Below are 13948 nucleotides of genomic sequence, written 5' to 3'. Positions count from 1 at the left end.
TGTGTTTGCGTAGGCAGGATGGTTGTACATGTGTGTATTTGTGTACATGTGAGCGGTTACCATGTCGACTCTCTTCATATTCCTGCGTGTACGGCTGGGTATTATTTGAAATGTTTTGATACTAGTGCCGATACGATACATTGGTTCCAGTCCTGATGCCAAATCAAATACATTGTTCAATACCTTATTTTGAGCATCATAAACATAATAGGCCTCATGCAGAAACATTCTTTTAAATTTCTCTTGTATTATATCTTAATTTTCTGTTAAGAGAAAAAATAGATTAGAAGTTAACTCTAGATGCACCGAACGTTCTTAACCATCCAAATCTGCTCTCACCCAGGTGTGCTGAATGATGAATCCCACTTGATCATAAATTGGAGGCGTGTGGCTGATTGTTTATTATTAGCATAGGTAACGCCCCTAAACACTATATAAGGGCCGGTATTAGGGTAGGTAACGCCCCTTAAACACTCTAGAGCTGGCATTAGCATAGGCAACGCCTCCTAAACACTATATAGGGCAGGTATTAGCATAGGTAATTCCTCTAAACACTATATAAGGGCAGTATTAGCGTAGGTAACGCCCTCTAAACACTCTATAAGGGCAGGTATTTGCATAGGTGACGCCCCCTAAACACTATATAGGGCAGGTATAACCATTGGTAACACCTGCCAAACACTAAGGGCAGGTATAACCATTGGTAAGGCCACCTAAACACTATAGGGCAGGTGTAAGCATACGTAACGCAGTGTGCAAATACTCAAATACTGCCCAAGACTTGGAGAGAAAGAAAATGCTGTAAGAAGAAGAACTTAGATAGATGGATAGATAACTGCTGTTTCAAAGTCAAGAATGAACCGTCAAACTCAACTTTTTTAGTCAACATGGATCATTTCATGACAACTGAGCAAACTTCATCTGCTGATGACGGCGGTTAGCATTAAATGAATTAATTTAAATTCACAATTGCTCGATCAGAAAATAGGAGGGAGTTCGAATCTGAGCAAGCAATTGATTTGATTGAACCCAAACCGCACATCCCGTTATTTTTACACTTTCAGCCAACCATTCTCTCATAATAGCAGGTTGAACGAGCAAACTCTGCCTTCCTCTTAATTTTTATATAAGTGCTTCTGTGCGTTCTTCAGGCTAGTGCACGCTGAGTGGAGAGCCAGGTACACAGCCGGGGTGTTTTCTTCTACTCTCAGCGGACAGGAAAGAGGAGGCTGCTGAGGAAAGGGATATAAATAAATGAATGGAGGGGAGAGAATGAAAGAACTCGGAGGGTGGAGGAGGCTAAATTGGATGCAAGAAAGCTTTTGAGGCGCATTCTGACACAGTAGACCCCCCGCCGCGTGCATGTGCATTTCGAGGGAAGCGTTTCTTCCTCGTGCTACAGATACACCAACAGCTTCTTCACCATTTTCCTCCACACATGCCGGCACACATACACACGTGCCACCAGCAGCACCCTGAGAGGGCTGGTGGGCTGACAGAGACACCATCTGTCTTTCTAATCAAGGAATAGAGCCCCTGTAAGGGTGGAATAACACGTTTCTCAGCTGCGAGATCCACACCGTATACCTGTTGTTATCTCACAATGACAAACACTTTCTCGTCCCGATTGAGCCTCATGAATGATGCTTGTTTTATCTTTATCTGTACAGGCTTATAATGACCAGATTATTTTGTCCATTCATCAGACAGCTGTGTGTCATCTTTCTTTTTTAGGGCATATTTCCACACAGCTGCTGTCTAGTGACAAGGCAAACACCTTAACACAGACATCCAAATGGCTCCAAGCTCAATAATTTGGCAGGTCGAGTCAGGGATGTAGAGTCCCAGAGGGGACACGGCTGCTGACGTAGTTAATGTCAGAATCGTGTGAAACTTTTATTGATCCCTTCAGGGAAATTCTTGTGGTTCGCCACCATCGGGGAGCACGGTGGAGCTGGGATGGATTAATTTACAGACTTGTTCAAGGACATTTCAGCAGGTGCAGATGTTAGCTGACACGCAACAACTGAGCACTACAGGATGGGATGCTGTTTACGTGTTTCCATCACTTTCCTGATCACTCATTGGGTTCAGGCAAACTAATAGATAAAAATATGTTAATATTAGTTGTGTTTGCGTTCTGCTTTGTCATTTTTTGGTCTCAATTTATTGAATAATTTCCTCAATTTTATGACTGTACCAATGTAGTATAGAATAAACAACAATAAGATGCAATAAACCACTCTCTTTTTGAGTGTTTAGTACATTTGCTTAATAAATGCCAGCATGCATACTAAAATTGCTGAAATTTCAAATGTGGTTTTGAACAACATGACGTCCCAGAATGCTCTGCACAATGGGAAATGGAGGAACTGGAAGTGAAAGCACGCGGCAGATGGTGGTGCTGCAGCTCCAGGCAACGCTCATGAAACAGCAAGCTAATAAATCTTTGGAAATACATATTTCACCAGCTATTTGATAAGTTTTTGAAATTTGAAATTGGGTTGGGGGGCGTTGTTGTGAAGTTTCCATTTGATTTACAATCCATCTTCACATTCTTCACATGGTTTCCTGCATAGAGACTGCACAAATAGTAGACTGCCGACATGAATGTACACTTTAAAGTATTATATAGCATTGAACTGGGACATACTCATTGTGTATTATGCAGAACCACAGGTAATGTGATTTTAAATTAAAAACTTTTTTAAGGGGGAGTTCTCACACCTTTGACATCTGACCATTACAGTAGCTAAGCCCCGCCCCCCCTTAGGTACTGTTGCTATGCCTGTTGCTATGTCAAGATTTCCATTGTAGAAATATACAAATGTAGTTTACATTGATAACAGAGGCAGATATACCACTCGAGATTCTTAAGAATTTTTTAAACAATGATTCTTTGATTTCAGAAGTAGACAAAAGCAGCTTCTTATTTCAACCATTCATTTTATCGACTGAAATGTCAACCCTTTTTTGGCAGGCTTATTACCTGTTAGCAGCTCCATGAGTTGTTTGAAAACGCAGTTTCCAGCTGACTTTTTAATGTTTCCACCTGACTCGTTTTAAAAGGAGAATATCGTGAAAAGCGGCTTAACTATGCACTTGATATGCAAAATATATGCAATATATATAAACTATCACCAGCTGATGATCAATGTAAATAAAGACAGTGTTGTTCTTGCGTTGCAGTGAAACACTAGATAGACTTATTATAAGTATTATAAGTATAATAAGTTCTTTCTTTCTAACATAACCCTGTGTTGTTGCTTAGCTTACATACTGAAAACAGTGTGTTTTCACTTTTAACATCACAAGCGAAACGTCTTTTAGGATGAGGACTAACCTTTAGGTTTAGCAAAGGTAGCGCTATCTCATTTGCTAGGGTTGCTAGAGTGTAAATGTCCCCAAATCCAATAAAGAGCAGAGCGTTGCTAAAGAGCTGTTAACGTTAGTTTAAACTTTGATAGCATCCAGGATCGGTTTCCACACGGTGGATGTGCTAGTCGTGACTGCAGCTTGTTTTTTGTTATTAACATAATCTGTAATCCTACAAACTAATTTAGTTAGCTAATGATATGCTAACTTTTGGCTTTTGAACGCTCAGCTACTACTATAGTAAGCTTGTTAGCCACACATGCTAACAATCTGCAGTATGTTAGAGCAGATAAACACACTGTTCAGTCCATTCCTTTTGAAAAGGCTAAAAAAAAACACACACACACACCACCGTCCAAACTCTATAAATACCAAGAAATGCTCTTACTACAGCTCCGTGTGCAATGCTTCAACACGTAGACAAATCCGAAGCTCGACAGGCCTGCCATGTCTAGTAACGGTTGCTAAGCTGTGATTGGACAATAGCCATTTGGCGGAGGGGTTGAGTGAATGTCACCAAATTTAAGATGCATGAGATCAGACTTGAGATATGTAAACGTGAGTGTAAGGTCAGCCAGGAGTCGTGTCGTGTGTGTGTGTGTGTGTATATACATGTGTGTGTTCCTCATCAAACATTAATGAGGTCTGCCGTGGAAGTGCAGTGAACGGGGGGAAGGTTGACTCTATGTGACACGTCCACGTCAGCTGACCTGCATGTCTAAGTCATATAAAACACGAGTCCCTCATGTAAAACATCATCTGGTTGGCGTCGGAGCTGGAGATCATGTGGGCCGGAAAATCAGTTCAGCAACACGTCGTAGTTTGAAATGAAAGCTGACAATGTGACGTGACTGGTTACGGGCTGAGTCGTACGAACCATTCTGGAGCTGTAATTGGAAATATTTTATCACTTCAGTTGCCCTTCTGGCTCTTTAACACTCAATCAGCCTGTAATAAGGTGACATTTGCTGGCCGTAGGTCGCGTAAATGTCACTTGTTCAACAAGCTGCGAAGTGCACTGCGAGTTGTTTTGGTTAGAGGAAATCAAATTAAAATACAATGTTGCAGGTGATAAATATCTTCCTTCTGTCTTTTAGATCATTGTCCTGTGGAACTGTGACAAGCCTCTCCCGGCCAAACACCGCTGGCCCGCCACCTCAGTGCCCGTCATCGTCATCGAGGGAGAGAACAAGGTGAGCACGCTTCCTCTCAGTTACCTCAAACATGTGATCCCTATCATTATTAATCACTCATCTTATGTATATAGTGTCTAACTGTAAAGCTACTGTACCTAACACATTTCATTCAGTCTGAGAGTATCTGGGAGATAATGAGGTTCGATTTGTGCTGCACTGATTCCATTAAAGGACAGTTTGTGTGGTTTTAATTAAAGCTCAGTAATAGGAATAATATACATTGGAGGAAAAAAAAAAAGCATTGCTGAGAGGCTAATGCAAAGGAAAGATAAGGAGGCAATAACGGGTAAGTGCATATGCGTGGTAGCGTTTATTTACTTTTAATGCTGTTTGTTCTTTACTTTAATCATAACTAAATATCTAATTAACTGGAGAAAGTGACAAAATCTCTCCGGAGAAATAAGTTACAGTTGAGTTCCAATATGCAGCTATAAATATGCACAATAAAGACATGCCCAGAAGACGAGCTACAGCATTGATTTAATCATGTTTCAGGTTGGATTCTTCTTAATGTGTTTAATAACTCATGATCCTCTCACATCCATGCAGCCGTTTAAAAGACATAATTACAAAATCTATATTGAACTCTATGTTTATTAGGGCTGCGAGTAAAGATTATTTTCATTATGTGCTGATTATTTTCCTGTATGTATCGATGTTTAGTCTCTAAAATGAAAATGGTGAATATCATTATTTATTGTGTATATTTATAGTGCATATTGCAACTCAGCTCATTTCTTCAGAGAGATTTTGTCATTTTCTTCAGTTCATTAAAAATGTAATTATGATTAAAGTAAAGAATAAACAGTAAGTGAGAAAGTAACAAATGTCCATCAGAATTTCCAACATGATATCTTTAAATGTGTGTATGTTTTGTTCGACTAAAGGCCTTTCACACCGGAGGCGTGACTAATAAATGACACCAAAATGTGAAAATGACTCGCCTGCGAATATAATATGTCTAGGGCTTTATTGTGAAAGGTAAGAACAGAAGGAGTGGATGTGGTCTGCGCTGCCTTTGTCAACTTAGCCCGTTCGGCACAACGTGATTAGTTGATGCCTTTATTCATGGTGCTAAAGCTCAGAAAATTGATCTTGAAATTGCGTTGCTTTTTCGATGCGTAATATTTGCATTCTGTGTGAAAGTATTCATGACACGACAGCCTTAACAATGACAAACCCAAAGATAATCCATTTACCATTATATAAAACAGAGGAAAGCAGAAAATTCTCCCAATTGAGAAGCTTTGTATATCATGAAAAATGACTGAAACGATAACGAAAACACAATGATTCTTGTATATATAATAATCACCTGATAATATAAGTATAGTATAATATACTTATTAATAATATTATATTCCATTTCTGACAATAGATCCTCCTAAATGTTACACACTGTTCCTTTAACACATGTTTTTACTAAATATTTCCAAATACACAGGAAAAAAAGGTTCAAATATGACTCAAGAAAAAAGGAAATGTGCATAAAAATAATGTATTGAATCGTAACCCCTGTATTATGATACATATCGTATTGCCAGATTCATGTCAATACACAGCTTGAGTTTCACATGTGGGCACCAGCTTTCTCTCTCGTCAGCTTTCTCAGTCAGTCTTGAGATATCTTGTTTCCTTATGACTGATGCTGTCATAAGAGACACATGTTCAGTTAAGCCTCCAGCCAGAACTCTGAGCCCTGAGCATGCTTCAGTGACATTTATTATGACAACCTGGTTATTAGGCTGAAGACTCTGCCCTGTTGAAGGGGTTGCTGTGTTTTGTCTTGACCTCGGTGACCTCTCCTCGACAAAGTCAAAGGTCAGACGTGGTCACACAGGGTGATTATTTGCCTCAAAACGCTGACCCAAGCACGTTTTTATACAACGTCCGAGCTCACGTTTGAGTTTTTTAGGGATAAGGAAACAGGATCTGGTCGCCCATCTGTATTCAAAAGACATCAGACTCATCCGACGCCGTCCTTTCCCCCCCCCTCCCGCTCGTGAGAACTTAACTTCACCTGCCAATCAGAGGAAGTGGTTTTCACATCAGTGTCAGTCACCCGGCGGTAGGCTGGGTTTATGGTTTACCTCTTCCCGTGGCTCTGAGTGGTTTCTCCCAAGCTGTCAATCACAGCGGGAGGGCTCTGTGTGTCGCTGTGTGTCCGTGAAAAGCGAGCAGAACAGGCTTAGCGTACTGGCGTTGTGTGTGTGTGTGTGTGTGTGTGTGTGTGTGTGTGTGCCAGGCAGCCTGTGGTTTGTTGTGGTTGTGGCTCGTTCTGTGTTTACTGTGGCGAGCCAAGCTGTGTTCCTCCACCCCACAGAGGAAGAGAGGGGGAGACTTTTTCATCCCTTTTGCCTTTTTTCCTGCCACTTTCTTGCTTATCCCCCTCTCTCTTTCATCCCCTTCCTCACTCACAGATCCTCTCTTTTTTCCCCTCTTCATCATTTTCTCTTCCTCTCATCTTTTTTGCTTCTCTCTATCACTGCATCGTCCTCACTTTCCTCCTCTTTATTTGCCTTTTTTTGCTGTAGCCAGAATTTTTAAAAACATAGGTCATACTGAGTCCAAGTTTCCCCCCAATGCACCCCTTCCCCCTATTTTTTAAATGATTTACATGCCCCCATATTTTATTTCTTCAGTCAACAGTTAAATTATATTTTCTGTAAATTTTATTTCCAAACACAAAAGCCTAAACTCAGATTCAAATACTCCTCACAGCCAGGAATAAAAGAGTCCTTTATGTATGTATTTATTTATTTATTGTTGACCTAAAAGAAGTTAAATTATAACATACTAAAAATAGTAGACTCAGCTTACAAAAAAAAAACACCATGTGTATAATTAAAACTTCCCTACAGGCTTCTAAGATCCCCCAAATTCCCCCGGAAAGAAGTAGAGAGGACATGACCTCAGTGTTTGCAACCCCCTGTCCTTCACTTCCTCACTTAATTCTGTTTCAATTCATATATCTTCCTCGCCTCAGGCAACGTTGACCTGTTTGTGTCTTTTTTCGCTTTAAAGGATAATGTGTCCTCTTGCATCTTGCAGCAGGAAACATAACTTTTGGATGCATGGTGACTTAAAATCTGGGTGACAGAGTCAGTTTAAAAAGATCCACTCCTGTAAAAAAAAAAAACAGTGAAATGAAAATAAGTAAAGTTATTAAAGTTTATTTCATATAGCACCTTTCCTAGAACAAGATCACAAAGTGTTTCACAAGAATAACAATTATTTAAAAATAAGACCATAAAACAATAAAATGAATGCAACAACAACAAACCCTAAAAACACAAAATTACAAACACTAGACGGCACAAGATGACACAACGGCCAGTTTAATCTCTTCAACTCCTTGAGGGCGCCGGCGAGCTCGGCTGACTTTATTGTCTTTCAGAGGATGTAGCGGGCTCGATTTTGGACCTAGAATGAAGGTATTGAAGCTACAGGTGTCATATAAAAACTAGAAAACCTAAAGGAATTCATCGGTGCCAACCATGTCATGCTAGCATGTCGGGAAGGAGGCAAATTAACACTCCAAAGTTACGCTAAATATTGGTGAGGAAAAATTGGTACAATTCACAGGGGTCCCTTGACCTTTGACCTCAAGATATGTGAATGTAAATGGGTTCTATGGGTACCCACCAGTCTCCCCTTTACGGTCATGCCCATTTTATGATAATCACATGCAGTTTGGAGCAAAAAGCATGCAGTAGAAATGTGTTATTTTCGCCTATTCTAAAATGATGTTTTTGAATATTTCTGCACATTGGGGTCCCTAAACAGTCTTGGAATTACATAAATTAGGTATCACTGTAAAGCTGAGACTCGTGTGGATCCAATGAGCCCAATTGTACTCATGTGTGATGATGTTAGTCCCTTTTAGTTTACTTAAACTTTAATTTTATATAAATCTTTTCAAACACCTGTCCGAATCTGACTAAAAAATTAAAAATAAGACCCCTGGATCAGCTCTGGTTGCTAACAGCGTAGGGATTTCCAGCCAGACAAACTAGCTGCATATTCATCTGCACATGCTGTTTAATTTTTTCTTCTTCAACTGCCAGTACACAATAAAAGCAGGTTGTAGCTAATTGCTCTACAAATTGAGAACAAGACCCAGGTTGAACAATACCCAAATGTTTCCTCGCACAGCAGTTGGAGTCACACACACAGCCATCTTGCTGCCATGAACTTTCACTAACGCACCAAATGTGTATTAATCCACAGCAGAAAATAGTCCCCCCTAAAATGCATTATTCACTCCAGTTTGAGTAAAGTTGGCTTAAAACTACAGTGCCCGTCTGTTTTAGGAAATCACTAAGCCTTTTTTTAAGAGTGGCAAACATGGTAGCATTGTTAGTCTGGCTCTTGCCATTGGATTTGTTGACAGGAAAACATGACACCAGTCGCATCCTTTAACCGTGCACCTTCTTTTCCTCCCTCTGTCCTTCCCTCTGTCATCTTCTCTGTCTCTCTGGCACGGTGGCCAAAAAGCTGGTTTATGACTGTTGATTTAAGCAGTGTGAGAATCCCAGCAGCGCTTAATGTAGTTTACACAAACTGGTGGTCCTCCCCTCTCCTCTCTGCGTCTCTCTCCTCTGCTGCTGTCCTTTAGAGAGGAGGTGAAGTGCTGGAGGCAGATTCCTGCTGTAAGAGCTCACATTCCTGGAGAGCACCAGGAAGCCCCAGGCTAATATGTCGCACTTCTAACATTACAAACCATCTGGGGGTTGGAATCACCAGCCTCTCATCCTCTCTTTCTCTCTGTCTTTTTTTTCTGTCTCTTTCCCTTTTTGCTGTTTGTCTCGCTGTCACTTTCTCCCGTCCTGCGTCCTCTCTTGTTCCCTCTCCAACCTCTTCTTCGCTGGTATTCTCTCTGACACGTTCTGCTGAAAAACAAGAGGAAAACACGGAGCGCAGAGACGGGATTGTTTTGTTTCTCTCTATATGCCCGCAGGACATTACAGCAGTAATGCTGATGCTAGAAATGAGAGCGTGGTGCCGCCTCTCCTCTTTCCTCTCGACTCTCATTTTCTCTCTCCTTTTCTTCGTCTGTAAATACAACTGTCAATCACACACCTCGGCTCCTCCACTCTGTTAAAATACGGGTGTCAGTCGAAAGTTTCCGCTAATGTTGTTGCCTCTGGAGGGTTTTTGGGGAGAGGGGGAGTAGATGGCAACTAACCGAGCCCCAATAGCGTTCTCGAGGCTCAGCTGTCTGAGGTGGTGGGAGCAGGAAATGGGGGAATGTACATGTAAAATTAAGCTCTGGAAATCCTTGTTTTATATAGGAAAAGTCTCACAATTTAAGCCCTTAAAACAGTATTAATATCTTATTTACAGCTTTAGATATTTCATAATTCAAAACAACATCTTTATTCTTTAGCCACAGTCAGTCAGGTGGTTGTGATTTGGCTCGAAGATCTCCGTTTGGCGGTAATCGCAGGTGTGTTTTTGGATCTCACTTGCACTTGTTTTTTAAGTTTTGTCGTCAGTAGTCGTCGCTCTTTTCTTTGCTTGTTTGGCCATAGTAACCGTTTACTCGCAACGCCAGAAAACAGTACACCGCTTCACACACAAGTGAGTTGAAGAGCGAGTCTGTTGCGTTAGCTCCGCGTACCCTCTCTGGCGGACGAACCACTGCTGCAATACTGTCAATGCAAGGGTTTTCATCAGCAAGCCAGACTCAATAATTGTACTACCTCATTCGGCGATAGATAGTGACTTAACAGACATTTATTTAAAGGAACAGTGTTTAGGATCTGGCGGTTTCTAGCGGTGAGGTTGCAGATTGCAACTTCTCCCGTGTGCGAGGCTTGTAGGATTGCTACAGCGACCAACGCGAAAACACAAATGGCCCTCCCTAGAGCCAGTTGTTGTAAGAGTAGAGTGCGTAGAGTGTGTGTGTACGTGGGAACTGAGTGGTGAAGAGGAAGAGCGGCGGTAACGGGAGCGAGTAACGCTGTCGACTCCAGCCCAAGCAGGAAAAGTTAAGTGTTTGGAAAACATACTTATTAATATTATATTCCATTTCTGCCAATAGACCCCCCTATTTGTTACACACTCTTCCTTTAAAAGAACATATTTGAGATTATTACCTTAATATAATTGAAAAACTGTTGCTTGTATTAAATAAGCAATCTGAAGACATCACCTTGGGCATTTTTTAAATATTTTATGACATTTTATACTCTAAAAGGTTGGTCGATAATAAAAGTAATCATTAGTTGCAGCACTATAATGGATAGCAGGCTTCACACGGCTCGACAGTAGAGTCATGCATTTCTCTGGGTGTTTGTTGCTGCCCTCGGCTGTAGGAGTGATGAAGACCCGTTGAGAGTGAGGTCACTCGGCATTGAGCGCAGCAGGCACACAATGCCAGGTGTTTATACAGACACTGACTATTGTTAAATGTAAATGTGAAGACTTTTCAGTGCAGGTGGCGTTTTAAAAGAACAAGTATTATACTCCGAGGCCTGACCTTCATAGCGGTGCTGAATAACTGAATAACAGGCTGTTAGTGTGTATTATGTAAATGCTGTGTATCTGGATGTGTTTGTGTGTCTTAAAGCTATGCATCATGAGCTGTTTGTTGTTTGTGTGGGAGGTTGTTTGAGTTCAAGCACATATGCAGTTTATAACACACACACACACACACACACTTCCTCAACGAGAAGCCGCTGTTTTTTCTCATCCGAGCGCTTTTCATCACAGCAGCAGACCAAAAGACTTCCCGTCTAAATATCCTCAAGATGTTGGTCTCTCCATCCACCCACCAGGCCCCGGCCACCACCGCTCTCTCCCTCTGCTTCCAGTAAATATTCAAGGACTGTCACGGGTTATACAGTTTGGTTTCATGTGCCGTTAAATACACGCATTCTGTCTTTTAACAGCGGTGGAGAGAAAAAGGTAAATTTGTGCCATATGTAGGACACATGACTCATGCTGTATGCGTCTGGCTGAATTCATGTGTTGTTATTGATTTAAAAGAGAAAGACGACCCTGCAGCAGTAAATGGAAACTTGTATCCGCACTCTATCACTGCTGGAAACCAATGGGGGGGGGGGCAGCGTGCAGTAAAGCGTAGGATATTGGCTTTTCTCTTCTTTCGCTGTGCGCTGCTGTTTGTTGATGTGATGGCTTGTTGTCTCCCATGAATTTGTAAGGAATCATAAAAAATGTATGCAGGAGATGTTTGAAGCAGGAATAGTTTTCATTCTAAAAATCTGTCTCAAGGTGAAGCTCTAGCAGTGGATCTAATTTAAAACTCATGAGCTTAGTGACTGAAAGAATTAGGTGTCAGCTTGGTTCATCCTTAAAACGCCTATAAGCAATACTTTTACATTAACTATGGATCGCTTGACTACTTTTATGTGAAAGGGGTCGTCCGTGATTGATGGACTCACAAGGCAGACTCTGCAGTTCATCTCATTTTAGCATCTTTCAGGTCATTGTTTTCATTTTCTGGGCCACAATTTTTACTGTTTTCATTCCCTCTCACCGCTCTCATACTGTAGCGCTGTATTTTTGGCGACAATTGGCAGTCCCCAAAAAAGCGACTGTACGCCTACCTACCAGCACCAAACGACGACATGGTGAACATAGTGGAGCATTGCACCCGATTTGACTATTATCAGCTCATTAAATGTGTATTATCACTCGCTATAAGCCTCATAGATGTGGGTCAATAGGGGCCTACTACGTTGTAAAAGCGAAACTTAAAAGCAACACGTTGTAAAACTGATTGAAAAGTGAAAGTAAAACTTAAGCTTGTGAACACAAAGACAACTACACATTGTTGGTTTCACACATTGTGCGAAAAGGTAAAAGAAAAAAAAGTACTTTGTTTTGTGTCCCATCCATCACCCCCTACCTCCACCATTTATGGAGTTTCACGCCATCTATACTGCCAGACTTCTTCTTTTGCTCCTGTCATAATTACTACGGTCGCTAGAGGGCGCTGTTGTCTACTTTTATTCCACTCTTTGGTAACCCATGTAAATCACTGATTGAAAACCTACTAGTAGGTGTAGCAGGCCCCCATGACCCACATCTACCAGGCTCATAACCACTGATAACACCCATGTAATGACCTGATAACAGTCTAACTGGCTGAGCATTGAAGATATTTCCCCTCAGAAGTTGGTAAAGACCAAAAACAGAGCTAAAAAGAAAGTAAATATTGGACTTTTTTCAGAGCGCAGACCAGAGCCACTCCTTCCATTCTTACCTTTCACAATAAAAGCCTTGGACATATAGTATTCGCAGGTGAGTATTTTTGCATTTTGGTGTTGTTTATTCATCACACCCCCGGTGTGTTAAGGTCGCAAGTCTGCTTTCACCGCTACCTGAAACTGAATAAGTGGCAGAAAATGGATGGATAGATTTATTTCAAAATGACCAGTCAACAAAAGAAAAAGTGTTTATTATTAAAAATTCAACCATTCCCAGATGTTAGATAAAAAAAATAGCCAACATTTGAAACAAAACCCTCAAAACAATTTGCAATGATATAAGACGACATGTCAGAGTTATTAATGTTTCCATGGAAACATTCAATGGAAGCTGTCATCTGTGTGAATAAACACCTCCGCACTGTTAGTTCGCAAAGAAAAATGCAGCTGAATGAAAATCTCCCAGATCTACATTTGCTCCTTCAGCCTTTTTTTAATGTGTTCCAGGCGACCAAATGATCACAAATGAATGCTGTTTGAAGAGGGGAATCCAATGTTCTCATTTTAATGATGGCGGTGTTAACCCTTTGTGATCTCTGTTTCCCTCTGCAGGTGATGAGCAGTCGTTTCTTGCCCTACGAGACCATAGTGACCGATGCTGTCCTCAGCCTGGATGAAGACACAGTGTTGTCCACCACAGAGGTATCTTGTAATATAATACAATTTCTGTCTGTCTCTCTTTCTATCTGCCTCTTCTCTGTCCCGATAGTCTGGTTCTCTTGAGACAAAACAAAGATCCAAATTTTCTCTTTACGTCCCAAAAGCAACTCTCTGATTGCATTTTCTCAAAAAAAATGTTTTATCTCTCTCTCTCTGTGTTTGTCCCTGGTGTTTTCAAGATATCGCTCTGCAGCTCGATTCTTAAATCGCTTAAACTACTCTAACTTTTACTCCCAGTGCCTTACTTTTTTCCCCTCTTCTTGTCTGCCTTTCATTCCATCTTCCACCTCATGTGTTTTGGCGCCTGTAATCACACCGTACCTCCTGAATTCCCTAACCGTGAGCAGCACCGTTATGGGCATTTTTGTTCCACATGCTGTCGGGACTGTTCCTGTTTTTCCCGGGGACACATTTTGGCGCGGCACCATGGGAAGCCAGATGCTGCTTTGAACAGTGTAGAATTAGATCTCATAAAGGCTG

The 13948-nt window shown here is 41.2% G+C and overlaps 1 protein-coding gene across 1 annotated transcript in view; it reads left to right on the top strand.

Moving 5' to 3' along the window:
- ext1b (exostosin glycosyltransferase 1b) overlaps nt 1-13948 on the top strand; it is a 150375-nt gene that overhangs the window by 126797 nt on the left and 9630 nt on the right. Inside the window, exons 7-8 of the mRNA XM_074613359.1 lie at nt 4473-4568; nt 13361-13450. Of these exons, the coding sequence (XP_074469460.1) occupies nt 4473-4568; nt 13361-13450 (186 nt within the window). The remainder of the gene's footprint in view (nt 1-4472; nt 4569-13360; nt 13451-13948) is intronic.

The sequence above is a fragment of the Sebastes fasciatus genome, chromosome 17 (genome assembly GCF_043250625.1).
Source record: "Sebastes fasciatus isolate fSebFas1 chromosome 17, fSebFas1.pri, whole genome shotgun sequence".
In the NCBI taxonomy this organism is placed as follows: Eukaryota; Metazoa; Chordata; class Actinopteri; order Perciformes; family Sebastidae; genus Sebastes; species Sebastes fasciatus.
Note: the sequence above shows the minus strand (reverse complement) of the source record. Positions and strands in the feature narration are given on the sequence as shown.